The 17,950-nt window shown below is 38.7% G+C and overlaps 1 protein-coding gene across 1 annotated transcript in view; it reads left to right on the forward strand.

Moving 5' to 3' along the window:
- PGM5 (phosphoglucomutase 5) overlaps positions 1-17,950 on the forward strand; it is a 188,229-nt gene that overhangs the window by 35,127 nt on the left and 135,152 nt on the right. The window contains exons 4-6 of the mRNA XM_059924855.1: positions 197-322; positions 4,376-4,566; positions 5,163-5,317. Coding sequence (XP_059780838.1) covers positions 197-322; positions 4,376-4,566; positions 5,163-5,317 — 472 coding nt within the window. The remainder of the gene's footprint in view (positions 1-196; positions 323-4,375; positions 4,567-5,162; positions 5,318-17,950) is intronic.

Consider the following 17,950-nt stretch of genomic DNA (forward strand, 5'->3'; position numbering starts at 1 on the left):
TTTTGATCACCTGCAAACTTTGCAGCATCTTGATTGTGCTTTAATTTGTGATTTTGTCTGCAAATGGATACTTTGCTTCCCATGTAAATGTGTGGGGTTATGATGTGATTGTGATCCTAATTTCATGCTTTTTTTATGCTTCCAAGTATCCTTCATGGGTAGTCACTGGTGTCTCCTTTTGCTTCCCTATCCTTAGTGGAGATAGTGGACCCAGTGGATATCTATCTCAACCTCCTTCGGACCATCTTTGACTTTAATGCCATCAAGAGTTTGCTGACTGGGCCCAGCCAACTGAAGATCCGAATTGATGCCATGCACGGAGGTAAATGCGTGTTCTCCTACCAAGTGGTGGGCAAGAAATGGTAAAGGAGACCTCAATGTGTGTTGGGTTTCTGGGATTAAGAGGAAGGCTGGATTTATAGATATTCATACAGTGTGTGTGTGTTCAGGTATTTGGGATGCTCTGGAAAGGTTCAGGGCTCTAATTTCTCTCGTTTGATGCAAATGAAAACAAAGCTTGAGCAAAAGGTTTTGAGGCTATGCCTGTTAGAGTGGAGATAGCAAAACTGTAGTTATTAAAATTGTTTTTGATACATACACAGTTTAAAAGGTCAAATAGTTCAAAGTTTATTATGAAAAAATCCATTCCCAACTCCTTCCCCCAATTTCCTACTTTTCAGAGGCTACCTTTTTTTTTAAAACTCTTTCAGTGTTTTGTTTTGTTTTGTTTTTTTTAAGTATTGATCTTCCTGTTACTGAATACTATGAATATAATGCTCCTTGTTGATTTTTCAGTTTGGGGCATTACTGACTTCATACCATGGAAGATGAGGTTGTAGCTCTTTTTCACCCTCTCCAGTCACTAAATCCAAGCACACTTCGTTAAACTAATTATATCATCATTTTGGGAAGATCAGTATCTACTGTCTACATTATCATAACACTGCTGAGCCAAGCAAAATACTGTAATTATATTTTCCTTACAGAACAACTTCTTCTGTGGAATTAGTAATTGTCCTGTTTTCTCACTCTTTAGGTTTTGTGAAGTGTATTTACCACTCTTAACCCTCATATTCTCCCAGTGTCTATATCTTCTCTCACTTCATTTTCCTGGAGACCTGGGATCTCCTCTGCTCTGCGCTGGTTGCTCTGTGAGCTGCTGTTGTCCTTGAATCTCCACTTAACATCATCCTGTAATTTCCTTTACCCCTTTCTTATGCTGACTCTCCTATTTCTGGATCCTTTGTCTTCCACTTTCTTGATTTACTCCTACATTTTGGAACAAGTTCCAAAACTTGTTCCTGGAACAAGTTCTCCAAGAACTCTGTGAGAGAAAGCTCATGGGAGGTGAATGTTTTGAGTCATTGCATATCTGAAAATGCCTTTTTTCTGTGCTCACTCTGAATTGCTATTTATCTGGGTATAGAAATCTAGGTTGGATATTATTTTTCTTCAGAAGTTTGAGGGCATTGCTCCATTGTCTTCTAGCTATTCCTACTGAACTGGAGAAATCTGATGCTGTTCTGATTTTTAATCTATGGTATGAAATCTTTCTTTGTTCTTTTCTGGAGGCTTTTAGGGCCTTTGACATATCTTCAGTGTTCCTTCTTTTCACAATGATGAGTCTTAGTGTGAGACTGTTTTCCTCTATTGTGCTGAGAACTTGGAGGATCCTCTTAATCTAGAAACTTCTGTCCTTTAATTCTGGGAAATATTTTTGCATTACTTCTTGGATGATTTCCTCCATTATTTTCTCTTTCCTTTCTTTCCAGAATGGCTGTTGTTTAGATATTGGCCCTGCTTGACTGATCCTTTCATTATCCTATTCTTTCCCCCACCACCCATTTTCCTTCTCTTTGTTTTTTGCTACTTTCTGGGAGATTTCCTCAGCTTTATCTCCAAGTCCTTCCATTAAGTTTTTCATTCCACTATCATATTTTTAATTTCCCAAAACTTTTTTTTTTGTTTTCCAAATAATCTCTTTTTAAAAATAGCTTCCTATTCATCTTTCATGAATGCCATATCTTTTTTTAATAAGTCAGGTTTACTGAGGTATATAATTTATATGTAGTAAAATTGATACCTTGTTGGTATACAGTTTCATGAGGATTGACAAACATATATAGTCATGTAACCACTCTGACAATCAAGATATACAATATTTCTCTCACTTCCACGAGTTCTTTTGCGGCCCTTTATAGTCTTACCCCTCCTCCTTCCCCTAGTCCCTGGCAATCACTCATCTGCTTTTTGTCCACCACGCCCCCCCAACTGCCCCAGTTTTGCCTTTTCCAGAAAGCCATATAAATTGAAGCATACAATATGTAGCCTTTTTCTTCAGGCTTCTTTCACTCACCATAGTGTTTTAGAGATGCCTTCATGGTGTTGTATATATCAGTAGTTATTTCTTGTTACTATTAAGTAGTATTCCATAGTAAGGATATACTACATATTGTTTATCCATTCACCAGTTGATACAATTAGGGTTATTTTTACGTTTTGGCTACTATAAAACAAAGCTGCTATAAAGCTTTATGAACAAGTTCTTTATGGGGATATATGATTTCCTTTGTCTTGGATGGATAAATACTTAGGAGTGGGAATGCTGGGTCATATGATGTATATGTTTAACTTAATAAGAAACTGCCAAACTGTTTTCCAAAGTGTACCATTTGCAATACCAGCAGAGTATGAAGGCTTCAGTTTCTCCATGTCCTCACCACTACTTGGTATTGTCAGTCTCTTCAATTATAGCCATTCTGTCACATCTTGTTGATCTCTATTAGGATATGACTGAAATATACTTTAAAATATTTTTTCTCTCTGTGTAGTTTCTGCTTTCTCCAGGTTGCCCTTTACTCTCTTTGTTTGGGTCTCATGTTAAATGCATTCCTCAACAATTTGGTGGTCCTTGGCTGCCTGACATGTTTAAGAGTGAGGCACTAAAAATTTTGTTGGGAGCTCTGAGCCCATATGTGGAACTTTCTGAGCCCATGTGTGGAACTTATCTTCCAAGGGCTTCACTCTGAGGTCTTCTGGCTGGGCTGTTTTGCTTTTTTCCTATTGGGCTGGTTCTTTTCCCCAGAAAAGGCTCTTTCAGTTTCTTACCTTAGCTTTATCTGGCCTAGAGGGAAGACAGCTTCTCTTTCCAAATAGTTTGAGCAATGTTTTGGATTTGAGCCTCATTGCCTAGCTTGTACTGTGTGTTCATCTCTGAATCAGTCACTCTGGTTGAGGGATGGAGGATACTGACTGGCAGACCTAGGTCACCTCCCCAGCCTCAGGGTAAGTAGGATTTAGCCATATCCTGATCACATGAACTGAGATGGGAAAAGGATTGGTTCCCCAAAGGAAACCCAAGATGCTGCTACCGGAGGAAGGGGAAATGGGTGCTGGGCAGGAAAAATCAAAAGATGTTCACTATTTGAGGTTTGAATTGTATTAGTGGAAAATAAATGGAAAGCAGTACTTTGATATATTTCAGCCAACAGGATTATGTGCTAATCCCCAGATGTGCTTGCTGTATGTTCTACCCCAGGCTCCGTTCCCTTGCTCATAGTGTTCTTTCCATTTGGATGGCGTCCTCACTCCTGTCAAATTTATATTCTTCCAAGTCCTCCCAGAAATGCTGCCTCCTTCTTGAAGCCTTGCCTGTGGTCATTTCTTCTTTCAAGCTATTGGATCGTATTATTTCGTAAATATACATTCAATAGAAGTAGTTTTACCATTGCAGTCACTCACCTGTAGATTTGACTCATCCCACTGCTAAATTGAGAGCCCAGTAATGTCGGAATTGGGTGCTTTGCGTCCCTTGATGCCCTCCGTTCTTCACATAGGAGTTCCGTGTTAGGCACTCCACGAATGTGTGTTGAACTGGAAAACACAACTCCTTAACATTTATTTTGTAAAATGTGCTTAGTTTTATATGCTTCAGTGTTTTACAGTGTTTAATTATACACTTGGCAGAGTTAAAACAACTGTAGAGACAAAGAATGTTGCTAGAGCCTATTAGTGCTTTTGCATATATTCAGCTAAAGCTTTTCATACATAAAAAGTAACAGTCAATAAATCATTAGGTAGTTGATTTATTTCTGGCAATATTTTAGATAAGTTTTGGAGAGAAATTTCATGGAACTGGATTATTGAATACAACTTCTATATGCCTAACACAGTCACTGGCACATAGCAGATGCTCAATGAGTAGTAGTTGAAGTAAATATTATTCTGTGTTGTGTCTTGAGAAAACTTGTAGAATTTATCTTTTTTTTCTTGTGCTATTAAGTAACCTTCTTGTTCTAAGCAGAGCAAAACACCCTTGGTTGGGGGGGGGCAGAGGTTCTGCAAAGATCTCATATTGCTGTGTATTTTTTTTCAGTTATGGGACCCTATGTGAGAAAAGTCCTGTGTGATGAGCTGGGGGCCCCAGCCAATTCTGCAATCAACTGTGTTCCCCTGGAAGATTTTGGAGGGCAGCATCCTGACCCCAACCTGACATATGCAACGACCCTTCTGGAAGCTATGAAAGGAGGGGAATATGGGTTTGGAGCTGCATTTGATGCTGATGGGGTAAGTAGGAAAGTTTTCTGCCTGCTGATCCTCTTGCTATATAATGAGCCAAGCACTGGAAACCAGAGAACTATTGGATACCTCTGGGGCTGACATGTATGGGGCATATGAACCCTAACTGGCTCTGCATCTGCCCTTCTATCTAATGGCCAAGTATTGCGCTTAAATAGCCATTACTTTTCTTTTTTCAAGTAAGCTTATGTTATAAAGAGGTTATTTCTTTTTTAAAAAAATTCATACATCTTTATTATGGCTGATTTTGTTGAAATCACCATTTTAAGAAACGAGCTATTTTAGCAATAATCTCTGTTCTGCATTGTGTTTGGGGGAAAGTGTGAATTAAGAATATAGAGGCTACTGAAGCCTGAGGAAGTCATCCACATTTCGACAGGTGGGATATATTCCTAGTCGTGTCAAGATCGTGGGCCCTATAATATTCAGAGATCTTGGTTTCCCATGCCCTCTTTGGCCTCATTCAAGTTGTTTTATGTTGTTTAAATGTGGAATGGCAGTAAAGTGGCTTGTAATGATGATGGGAATGGGCTGCTGGCGGCAGATGCCTTTGCCTGAACATTTTCACACATTCTTTCCCACAGGACCGTTATATGATCCTAGGCCAAAATGGCTTCTTCGTGAGCCCTTCTGACTCCCTGGCCATCATTGCTGCCAACCTCTCTTGCATTCCGTATTTCCGTCAGATGGGGGTCCGAGGGTTTGGGAGGAGTATGCCCACCAGCACAGCCCTGGACAGGTAAGCAAGGATGTCACCATGAAAGCCTTCATGGCAGGCCTCTGACGTCAGTGTTCCCTTTGCTGGTAGCTGTCACTCATACTCCCCTACTCCACTGGGAGCTTGTTGAAAGCATGGGAACTTAGAGACAGGCTGTAGTATACTGGGTAGGCGTGTGAAGAATCAGGTGGCCTGAACTTGATTCTTGGTTCTGCTACTTTTTAGCTGTTGGGAACTTGGGGGACTTATTTGATTTCTGTGCCTCTGTTTTCTTATTTTTAAAACGAGGATTATAATAGTATCATCCTTACATGGATTGTTATGAGGTAGGAATGAGGTGATTCTTGTAAAACATGTAACAGAATGCCTGGTTCATAGTAAATAATTCACAAATGTTTAGTAAGAAAACTTACTAAATATGTAAGTGAGGTGGAAAGAACATGAGTCTTGAGGTCAGGTAATATTATGTTAAAATGCTCGTTTGTATCATCATTAGTTATATAAAAACGGGGAAGATACATCATAGGTTTGTTGTGAGAATGAAATGAGATACGCATGGAAAATGCCCAATAGGAGACTCACTTAGTAGATAGAACAGTCTGAGGTTTCTTTCTCCTGGCCCTATCCATCCATCTTTTACCTTGTCTTATAAAACAGTGAATTTCAGAGACTAATATTTTCAAGCAACATATATTATTGTGGAAGCAGTATTTGTTTATGGTGGAAAGTTAGAAAACACAGAAAAATAAGAAAATGTAAACATCATATCTCTCTGCCTGACTTACTTATGTTAACTGATAAATGTATATTCCCTATTGGATCTCTTTATATACATATATAATATACATACATAGTTCTAAATCATATATAATATACACAATATAATATATAATATATAATATATATTTGCCTTTTTGTAAAAACCAAAAGGAGATCTGAAAGTACATACTGCCTTGTAACTTGTTTTTTTTCTATCAACAATCTCCCACTTTGTATTAATACATTTTTATGTCATCTAAAGCCAAGATCATATTAAAATTTCCTCCGAGTGTCCCCAGAATGTCTTTAATAGAGGGTTTGCCCGAAGCAGCATCCTGTCTAACACCATACATTGCATCTGGTTGTTACATCTCTTAAGTCTTTTATAATCTACCACAACCCCTTTATCTTTTACTTAATGACAGTAATTTTTGAAGAGACCTGACCAGTTGTCCTGCAGAATCCCACCTTCTGGATTTGTGTGGTTATCTCCGCATGGTGTTACCATTCATTCAATCATTCATTAAGTAAATCTTATATGCAGTGAAATGAATAATCTTAAGGCTACAATTCAGTGAGTTTTGAAAAATGTATACATCTGGGTAACAACCATCCAGAATAAGATATAGAACATTCCCGTCACCCCCTAGAGTTCCCCCATCCTCCTTGCAATGCCCCTTAGGCAACCATTGTCATAATTTCTTCTGCCGTGTTTAGGTTTTGCCTGTTCTTGAACTTCACATAAATAGAGTCATATACTATGTACTCGTTTGTTACTGTTTTTTTCATTTAATATATATTTTTTGATTCATCCACATCCATTGCCTCTGTTACTAGTTCATCCTCCTTTGTTGCAGTGTAGTATGCCAATGTGTGAATATATCACAGTTTACTTTTCCAGTCTCCTGTTGATGAACATTTGGGTTGTTTCCACTTATTAGCTACTATGAATCATGCCATTATAAGCATTCTTACACATGTCTTTTTGTGGGCACATCTACATTTCTCTAGTTAATTTCTAGGAGTAGAATCCTGATTGTAGGGTAGATGCATGTTTAATTTTACAAGAAACTGCCAAACTATTTTCCATCGTGTACTCCTATTTGCAATGTGTGAGAGTTCTAGTTGCTTCATATCCTCAACAACATTTGGTGTCATCAGTCTTTTTTATTTTAACCATTCTAGTGAGTGCAAAATATGATCTTATTTTGGTTTAGATTTACATCGTTCTAGTGATGTTGAGCTCATTTTCATATGCTTATTGTCCATTTGTGAGCTCTTTTGTTATGTACCTGTTCAAAATGTATTTGCTCAATTAAAAATGCACTGTTTGTCTTTTTGTTATTGATTTATAGAAGTTCTTTATATATTCTGGATAATACGTCTTTTTTTTTTTTTTTTGGCCACACTGCCAGCTTGTGGGATCTTAGTTCCCTGACCAGGGACTGAAAGCAGGCCCTTGGCAGTGAGAGTGCAGAGTCCTAACCACTGGACCACCAGGGATTTCCCTGGATAATAAGTCTTTTGTCAAATGTATGTATTACAAACATTTTCTCCCTGTCACTTTCCTTTTCAAATTTTTTTTTTTTAACATCTTTATTGGAGTATAATTGCTTTACAATAGTGTGTTAGTTTCTGCTTTATAACAAAGTGAATCAGCTATACGTATACATATATCCCCATACCTCCTCCCTCTTGCGTCTCCCTCCCACCCTCCCTATCCCACCCCTCTAGGTGGTCACAAAGCACTGAGCTGATCTCCCTGTGCTATGCGGCTGCTTCCCACTAGCTATCTATTTTACATTTGGTAGTATATATAAGTCCATGCCCCTCTCTCACTTCGTCCCAGCTTACCCTTCCCCCTCCCCGTGTCCTCAAGTCCATGCTCTATGTCTGTGTCTTTATTCCTGTCCTGCCCCTAAGTTCTTCAGAACCATTTTTTTTTTTCTTAATGGTGTCTTTTGATGAGCATAAGTTTTAAATTTTGATGATGGCCAATTTTTTTTCTTACATAGTTATTAGTATATACTTTTTTTATCCTCTATAGGAAATCTTTGCTTACCCAAAGGTCAAAAAGATGTTTTTCCTATGTTTTCATCTAGAATCATTGTAGTTTTAATTTTTACATTTAAGTCTATGATGATTTTGAATTAATTTTTGAAAATTGATTAATTAATTTTTGAAAATTAATTAATTAATTTTTGGCTGCATTGGGTCTTCATTGCTGCGTGCGGGCTTTCTCTCTAGTTGTGGTGAGCAGGGGCTACTCTTTGTTGTGGTGTGCGGGCTTCTCATTGTGGTGGCTTCTCTTTGCTGTGGAGCACAGGCTCTAGGTGCACGGGCTTCAGTAGCTGTGGCACGTGGGCTCAGTAGTTGTGGCTAGCGGGCTCTAGAGCACAGGCCCAGTAGTTGTGGCACACGGGCTTAGCTGCTCCGCAGCATGTTGGGTATTCCTGGACCAGGGCTTGAACCCGTGTCCCCTGCATTGGCAGGCGGATTCTTAACCACTGCACCACGAGGGAAGTCCCAATTTTGAATTAATTTTTGTGTGAGGTTCACTTTTTCCCCATATCCAGTTGTTATTGAAAACAATTTACTTTTCCCTTGATGCATTTGTTAAAAATCAGTTGATCATATATATGTGGGTCTATTTCAAGATTCTCCCTTCTGTCCCATTAATCTGTTGTCTATCCCTATGCCAATATTACATTGTCTTGATTATTGAAGTTTTAAAGTAGATATTTAAATCAGGTGACTCCTCCAACTCTATTTTCTTTTTCTCCATATAGACAAAGTTATGTATCTTAGGTCCTTTGCATCTCTATATAGATTTTAGAATCAACTTGTCATTTTTTACCAGAGCCTGTTGAGATTTTGATTGAGATTGTGTTGAATCCATAGAGCAATTTAGGAAGAATTGCATTTTAATAATATTGAGATTTCTAGTCCGTGAATGTGATATATCTCTCAATTTATTTAGTTTTCTTTAATTTCTTTTGCATACTTTGTAGGTTAATTTCTCTTACGTATGTTTTGTAGTTTAGTGTGGAAGTCTTACACAATTTTTATTAAATTGATTCATGAGTATTTTATATATTTTCATGCTATTGTAAATGGAATAGTTTTATAAATTTAATTTTCCAGCTGTTTGCTGCTAGTAATTAGAAATATAACTGATTCCTGTAAATTGATGTTTTATTCTTCCATCAGTGGGGAGATGAATCACACACCTTTTGGATGCTCCCTATTTTACTTCTATCCCTCAGGTGATATTGATATCAAGTCATGGTAATGAACCAAGCCTCAGCCTAAAATTCTTGCCTAGCAGCACCAGAAAGTAGGACGAATGATTCCATTTTTTCCCCTTTGCCTTTGTTTATATCTTTCTTTAAAAAAAAAAAAAAAAAGATTCAGTAAAACTGTAGAGAGCAAAGGAAAAACCAGACCATCTCTAGAAATGGAGAACCCAGGGTCATAGAAGCTTCTGAGTCCTATGTGGGGTATTTAATATTGTGCGAGCATATTTAATAACACCTTCCACTTATACAGAATCTTATAATTTAGAAAGAACTTTCAGAAATTTGAACTCACTTGATTTTTGCAATAATTTAGTAAGGTAATTGGGTAGGCATTAACTCTCAACATATTAAAGATGTTGAACCAATTATCAGAGAGGTTAAGTGACTTGTACAAGGTTACACAGCTAATAAGACAGCGACCCAGGATTTGAAACTATTGCATCTGCCCCATAACTACAACTTAATCAGGATGGTCCCTGAGAAACCAGTTGAAAATATTGCTCAACTCTCCTGTGGGGTAGTCAGCAGCTTTCCGAACCCTGGCCAGGAGAGGCTGGTTTTATTCTGACAACAAAAACCATTTGTCCTCTTTTCTCGTGGAAATTTCCCAGTAGTTCTCGATTTCACTTCACATCCCCCCTTCCCAATAAATCTCTGTTTCAGTCAGAAACCAGAGGCCTTGCTTAGAAATTTCACAAAGGACCTGTTCTGATATGTAAGTGACCATTTAAAAGGATTATTCATGCTTGCTGGTTGGGATTCAGAATTCTGTGGGGGCTCTGACGTGGTGATTTTGTTTTGGGTATGTGATCTCTTGTGGAGTCCCAGGTGGATTCTCATGATGGACGCTTTATAAGCTTCTTTCTTCTTAGTAAAATAAATGCACCCTCAAAATTTTATCTTGACAGTGGTTTCCCATATAGGTTATTTTTTAAATTAATAAAATCATAGGAATGTACCCATAAATTCCAGTCCCCCGCAGAATGGCAACGGAGTGGCTGAGACACATTCAATGATGCACTTGCCCAAACTCCTGGAATTCCCGAATAAGGGGGGGCCTGCATCGTTGAAGCTGATGAATTATTCAGACAAACTTTCATTGTTCACAGATAACTGTTGTTCCCCTAGGGAAGACTTTCAGTATCTTTAATTTCTGCTCTTACAGTATCACTGAAACAAGGATTCCATTTACCCCAGAATAATACAGTTTCAGTCTTGAAAATGGCATTCTTTTGGGGCTTTGTCATTCTGAATGTGTCTGATTTGTGGTTGCCGATGAATCTGTGTTGTTGAAATCATTTTGCTTCAAATTATTTGAGAAGTAAAGCACATTCAAACTATATTTGTGGCCCAAGGTCTGTCTCCACCCCATGAGGAGGTATTAAATAATCCTCAGTGTCATCGTCTTTCAGTAATATTTATGAAGTGCCCATCTGTGTTTGGGGCTGTGCTGAATGCTGTTTTAAGCAAGGCAAACAGACTCAGACTTGAAATCTCCTCATTAGAGATATTTAGAGTCTCAAATACAGCGAGCATCCTTGTATACACTACAAGGGAGTGAGATCTGAAAAGTATGTTTTGACTACAAAGTCTGCCATATAAGGTCCACCACCCATAAACATGATGGTGCAGGGAATTAGTGCTCTTCTACTCTCTTTTTGTATTTTGTGTCACTCCTGTTGTTCACCATTTATTCACTCAAGAAACATTTATTAAGGGCCTTCTATGTCCTAGAAAACTGTCCCTTGCCCTGATGGAACTTACAGTCTAATGGAGAATTTGAGTAATAACAAGTAAAGAAGAAAATATAAGCACAAATTGTAATGCATGTTCAGGGGAAATGAACTTGGTGTAGTAATAATGGACGGGTGTGGAACATCCTACTAAGATAAGGTAGCCAGGGAAGGACTTGCTGAGGAGGTTATGGGTAGGACCAAAGATTGGAAACGTGCAGATGGACCTGGCTTTGATGCTGAGATTAGAAATGGCCCATAACACATGTGAAAATACTTACTTTTTCAGAATGTAGTCTACAGCTATTTGTTGCCAATCCCCAATCTGAAATATGTATGCTTTATCTTAAACATATTCAGCTGGTCGTTGGAATCCAAACAGTGTTAATCCCGCAAGTATGCAAGTATCTACTGATCTGCGATGACCTTGGTCCTTGCTACATCCTTTAGATCTGTGCTATTTTGTCTCCAAGATCAGTCAGGATGCACGGCAGTAAGGGGAGAGATAGTGTTGTGAGCTAATATGTAATTACTCAGTCTCCCATACATCCCTTGTGCTATAGAGTGATAGGAATTATGAGAGAAAAAACCCTTTATTGGAGTACTTATTGCCCTAAAACTCTCCATAGCTATTTAGGTCAGGGTCAAGGGAGAAAAGAGATGGCACCCTCAAAAGGGTTTGCTAAAAAGAATTTAGTAATAGTAACTTAATGACCTGGTCCACAGAGGTATGGGTGAAGATAATGAAGGAAACCAAAAAAATCAAGAAGTGATGGAGAGGTATCCCAGGACTCACAATATCAAAAAGCTATTAATTCTCCCAGGACTAAAGGGTCAAGGGAGGGATCAGGGTAACCATAGCCTGGTGAGGTTTGGAGTTGTCAGGGACTGAGCTTGTCAGGGAGGTATAAATACCCCAACTTCTCTCTTTTCCCACCCTCTGATTTCCTGCTGATACATCCTCTTGACCAAACCCAACTGGTAGACAGAGGGTAACCTGTGGAGCTCAGCCTCCTAGGGAAGTGAATAGGGCAGAGATGGACATAGAATGTAATGGGGACTCTTAAGGTGGAAGGGGGCAAACAAAGAATAAGCAGCATACCCAGAACAATGGCCAGTCTTTCTGGTAATCTCTACCTGCTTGTCTCCCAGTCTTATCCTTGTCCTAGTTTTTTGGAACTTGGGTGTAGTGAGTTGAGTTAATCATGCTCATCATTGAATACTCCTTTCGTAATTTGTCCAATGGGAGACATTTCTTATTATTAAAAAATTAATGTATTTCTCTTTTCTTTGACTACCTTTCCCCCCAGAGACAACCACAAATGTGTGTTTATTGGGTGTCCTTTTGTTTGTGTATGTTGTTTTATTTGCATGTATTTTAAATGATTGTGACTAGTACTGTATAATAAATTGTATTAGGTTTCTTTTTTCCACTAAAGACCTGTGTGCCATAGAGGAAGAGCCTTCCTCTATGGCTTCCTCTTCCTCTATGGCTCTCTTCCTCAGTGGCTCTGTGTGCGTCTAGTGTGTTGCTTCTAACTGCTGCATAGCAGTCCATCGTGTGTATCCACAGGTCACCCCTGTTCCCTCAGCTGTGAACACTCAGGATGCCTCTTACCTCCCATTACAATGAATAGCCCCTAGGGATTTATGTGAGAATTTCTTTGACATGTGTATCCAAGAGCAGAATTTTTGGGTCAGAGGCAGTGTGTATACTTAATTTGACCAAATCCTGTGTTAGATTGTACTCTAGAATGGCTTCACTAGCCTGCTTTGCCCACCAGTTCCTGCATCTTCAAGACCATGCCAATATCTTTATTGTCTAGCTTTCTAATTTTCCCCCAGTAGAATAGATAGAGAGTAATATACCATTGCTGTATTAAATTTTCATTTCTCATATTACTAATGAGCATCTGTTCAGATGCTTGAGATACTTGGGGATTTCCTTTCTATCAATTGTCTCTTCTTGTCCTTTGCCCATTTTTCTATTTAGGGTTTTCTCCCCTTTTTGATGAATTTGCATGAGTTCATTGTATATTCTGGATATTAGGCCCTTGTTAATTTTAGGCACTTCTAATTTTCATCTTTTTTCTTCAGACAGAAATGAACCCCTGTGTTCTATATCCAAATTGCTGTCAATAGACAGCTCTGCTATATACAACTCAAATTTATTATGTGTAAATGGCAATTTTTAAAAATTTTTCCCTAAAATTGTTCTTTTTTATGTTTATTATCTGAGTGACTTACCTATCATAATCCTAGATTTCTACTTCTTCCTCATTCCCAACGCACCATTAGCCACTGGGTTCTGTTAGAAAAATCCCTTAAATAGTTCCTGAATCATTCTTTCCTCTCCATCCCTATTTTTTCCTTTCCTAGTTCAGGTTCTCATAATCTTTTGCTTAGACTATCGCAATAGTCAGGGAACTGGTCTCCTTGGCCCCAGACCTCCTCTTCTTTAGTCCATATTCTAGAACACCTCAAGAGCAATTGTTCTAAGGCAGAGAGCCATGCACCTCCCTCCCTTGCTTAAAATGCCTTGGTGGCTTCAAAAGCCTGCAGCATGAGATCCTATCTCCTGATTCTAAAACATGCATAATCTCTGGATTACTTGCATCTCACTCTTGCCTACCTTTTCTATCCTGCCCTCTAGACGTGTTATGCTGCTTACAGTTTCCCAAATTTGATGGCCTGTCACACTGAGGTGCCTTTGCACATCCTGCTGTCTTTCCTTGAAATGTGTTCCCTTTGCCCCATCCCACCCCACTTTGTTCTTCCTGATCTTTCAAGACTTGAATCAGCATCACCTTCTTAGTAAGTACTCCTTTGATGTCATGTTTCTCTGCCCCAAAGCAATACATGGAACTTGCTCTTTAGAGATCCTTTTATCACAATTGTCACAGACATTGAAAACATGTACTTGCCTGTTTCCTAATGTCCTGTAAACCCCCCAAAGGTGAAGGTTTTAGCCAGTGCTTGGCATAGAATAGCTTCTCAGTATGCACTTATTAAATGAATGAATGAGATTTTTTTTCCGTTTTGGATACTTTTTATTTGGGAGAAAAAGTAACTAGAATGCCACAACTCTACGAACAAACATGCTTCTTTGGACACTTTTACAAATTAAATTTGTCGATGCTATCACCTGGTTGCACAGGAAAGTAAGTATACTGAATGATAAGAAGAAAATGAATGATGTATAATTGCACAGTCTTTTTTTGGGTCTAATAAAACTGTGCCTGACTTATGGTTTTAATTTACATTTAGGTAAGTTTGTAGTGAGTTGGATTTTAGTAATGATATGTGGGTGTTGATTATAACAATAAAAATGAGATAAAAGGAAGCAACGACACAGCAGTTATTTCCTAGTCAATAACTAAAAACCACAGCCTGAACTTAAGCTCAGGTTTCTTTATTCCTTGCCCTGCTAAGTAGGGTGAGGAGTGAGGAGCTAAGTAGGACAGTTTGAGGGTGCCTAGCATTGCCTTCCTCTATGCTTTTTGTGTTCACCTATTGGAGAGGATGCTGGCAGTGATTCAAGCCTGCTTGTCAGTATTTCTGAGAGCTGGTGTCAGATGAGAAAGCAATTTCATGCCTACGTTTAGTAGAGGGCACTTATAAATTAATTAGCTAAGGTGAGAGGACTAAATTGGTAACATTTAAGACTAGAGGCTGCAAAAGCTTTGGAGATGTTGGATAAACCATCTTTTGTCAGTTGTTCAGAGCTGTCTTGGGTTTTTGCTCTCTGTGCTGGTCAGAAAAACAATTTTGGATGAGCATTAAGTGACTTGAGTTCCAAAATATATAATCATCATCACCCTTCCATGTGAACGCAGACAAACCATTTTTAGAAATCAGCTTTCTCTGGCCTGCTATATTTGCAAGGACTCTTTGCCACTCTTTGGTTTTGTTTCTAGAAAGGCATGGTCATTGTTAATGGTGTCCAGCATCCTTTTCTCAGCCCTTCCACTGACTTGGCACTTGTTGGCATTTGACAAGTAATTTTGACCATTGGTGGGTTCTGCCAGTACTGAAAGAAGTTCCTTTACACCACTCTGGGTGATTGGGGATTAAAGATCATTTTAAGCAGGGGTTTCAATGCCATTCGGTCTAGAGCTAAGTGGAATGCAGTTGGTCCCCAACGGGAATGTTGACTTCATGACCTGCTTTTATTTATTATCTCAATTTTGGTTTTTGGCAGGTGCATTTCGTTAATATCCTCCTTTCTTTTTTGTGAGTTAAAATATTTATACACTTTAAAAATCAATCCCATTCGTTATTGCAAAGGGGCATGAGGTAATTTTTGGGGCTGATAAGAATGTTCTATATCATAATTATGGTGGTAGTAATACAACTCTATCTATCTACCTATCTGTCAAGACTCATGGAACTATATACTCTTAACATTGGCGAATTTTATTTTATATCAATTATACCTTGATAAAAGTGATAAAAATAATCAAACCCTATTTATTTGAAAGCAAAACAAAGAACTTGTTTTGGGTCTTCCTTTATGATTGGAGTCATGGATCATGACTCTATTTGAATGACCCCAGATCCCAGCATCAAGGCTTGCTTTTACCAGACCGTCAGTAAACACTGGCTGGTTCAGGTGAGTCCAGTGGTCTTTGGAATCGCTGTACACTGTCTCCTTCTCTGTGGTGAGCCAGAACATCAGTGTACTACCTGCAGGCTTGTCTTGCAAAGAATTCCATTTAGAGTTGAAAGTTCTAAGATTTCAAGGTCATTAGTCAAATTTCTTAGTGATGTAAATATGTAAGGAAGACAGGATAGCCCAACGTAACTCTTGCTTAGTCAGTGTAACTGTATGCTTTGTCAAGCAGCCAGAGAAGCTTGGCACTTGACAGTGCTTTTAAATGATGGAAGATAATGATAAATCATCTCAGACCTGAAGATCCTCCTGGAGTGAAAGAGCTTTTTGTACAAAAAAAATGGACGTTTTGTATTCGCTTTATATTTTGAAATGAATTTCGTAACTCTCACCAAAAAATGTTTTCTAATGGATTTTAAACCTCAACCTGTTAGGGTAGTGTTAAGCTGAACCTGTTGGAACACTGCTTAAATTGCTAAGTATCATCAATTTCACTTACCCATCAGGCTGAGGGAAGAATAGTATCGAAAAAACATGCACAGGGGAATCAAGAAACTGCCCCAAAGTTTTGCCTGCTCAGCACAAAGAGGGAATGCATTTTTATTTACAGTGGATTCCATTACAGTATCTTGTTTGATATTCACACAAACCCTCAGAAGTATTTGTATCAAGTGCTATTATCAACATTTTATTTATAGAAAAAATATAATATTTGGAGATTAAGTAACGTGCCTACAGTTGCCCATCAAGAAGGAAGCAGTCAAGACTGGTGCCAGATTGTCTAATTCCAAGTCCCATAATTTCTTGGCTGTTCCTTATTGTTGAGAGCAGGAGAACGTTCTGATTATATCAGAATGTCATTTGTGTCTATTGGTGTGTGTGTGTCTGTGTTGGGGGACCTATGTGTGTGGTGGATGACATCAGACAAGCATAATTAATTTCAACCCCAAGATGTCTTGTAATTTGACCTTGAACATCACTACTGTTTAGTAAAGCTCTGGAAGAAGCTGTTCTTGGCTGTAATTTAAGACTTCCAGGAAAATGTTGACTGGAGTTCAAGGTAGCATTTGAATTTTATACCCTTACCTCAGGATTTGCTTGCAGTGGTAAGATCAGCAGTGGCTCTACGAAAAAACCTTTATCAGGTTTCGGCAGCCTTTCTCCATAACATTCTGTGTAAAGTGGGTGAAGCTGATATGATTCCTTCTAAGAGTTTTTAATCTTAGACAAACAACACTGATGGGCAGAAACATAAAAGATACCAATTAAGTACAATGGGATCTTTTAGTAAATAATGTGCTGGCAGTTGTATATAAGATATCGATGCTTAGAAAAGGAAAAGAAAAAGAAATGGTGTCAGCTCCTGTCTGTATGCCCTATGCAGGTGAGGATAGAATTCAGACCTGGGAGTCCACTCATCTCATCTCTGATCAGGTTTCTGCCTGAGGTTTAAGTTTGTCATTTGGAATTCCAAGTTCTTTTAGAGTCCCCGATTGCATCAGTGGTTTATATCCTAGCATGGAGGAAAATTGTTTGGTAAGTTGGTGCCTGTATTTAGGAATGCAAGTTCTCTATCCAGGACTCACAGAGAGATTGTATCAGTCAGGATCTTTGTGCTGCAAATGAGAGAAAACTAGCTGAAATGGGACCTAAACAATAAAGGGAATGTGTTGGTCCACATTAACTGAAGTAGTTTTGGCCTCAGGTGAACCTTGATCCAGCAGCTTAGTGATACCTGAATATTCCCTCCTCTCTGCTTTGCCTTAGGAGGTATTGCTTTCATCCTCAGGTGTTCCCTGCCTTTGGCTCTCCAGGCTCTCCCTTTGGTGGAGCAAATGTCTGCAGGATTTCTAGGCCTCATGCTCTTACACTACCTTGTCTAAGAGGAGTTTTTAAAATTTTTTTAATTTTTAATTTTTTTTAACATCTTTATTGGAGTATAATTGCTTTACAATGGTGTGTTAGTTTCTGCTGTATAACAAAGTGAATCAGCTATACATATACATACATCCCCATATCTCCTCCCTCTTGCGTCTCCCTCCCACCCTCCCTATCCCACCCCTCTAGGTGGTCACAAAACACCGAGCTGATCTCCCTGTGCTATGCAGCTGCTTCCCACTAGCTATCTATTTTACATTTGGTAGTATATATAAGTCCATGCCACTCTCTCACTTCGTCCTAGCTTACCCTTCCCCCTCCCCGTGTCCTCAAGTCCACTCTCTATGTCTGCGTCTTTATTCCTGTCCTGCCC

The sequence above is a fragment of the Balaenoptera ricei genome, chromosome 6 (genome assembly GCF_028023285.1).
Source record: "Balaenoptera ricei isolate mBalRic1 chromosome 6, mBalRic1.hap2, whole genome shotgun sequence".
In the NCBI taxonomy this organism is placed as follows: Eukaryota; Metazoa; Chordata; class Mammalia; order Artiodactyla; family Balaenopteridae; genus Balaenoptera; species Balaenoptera ricei.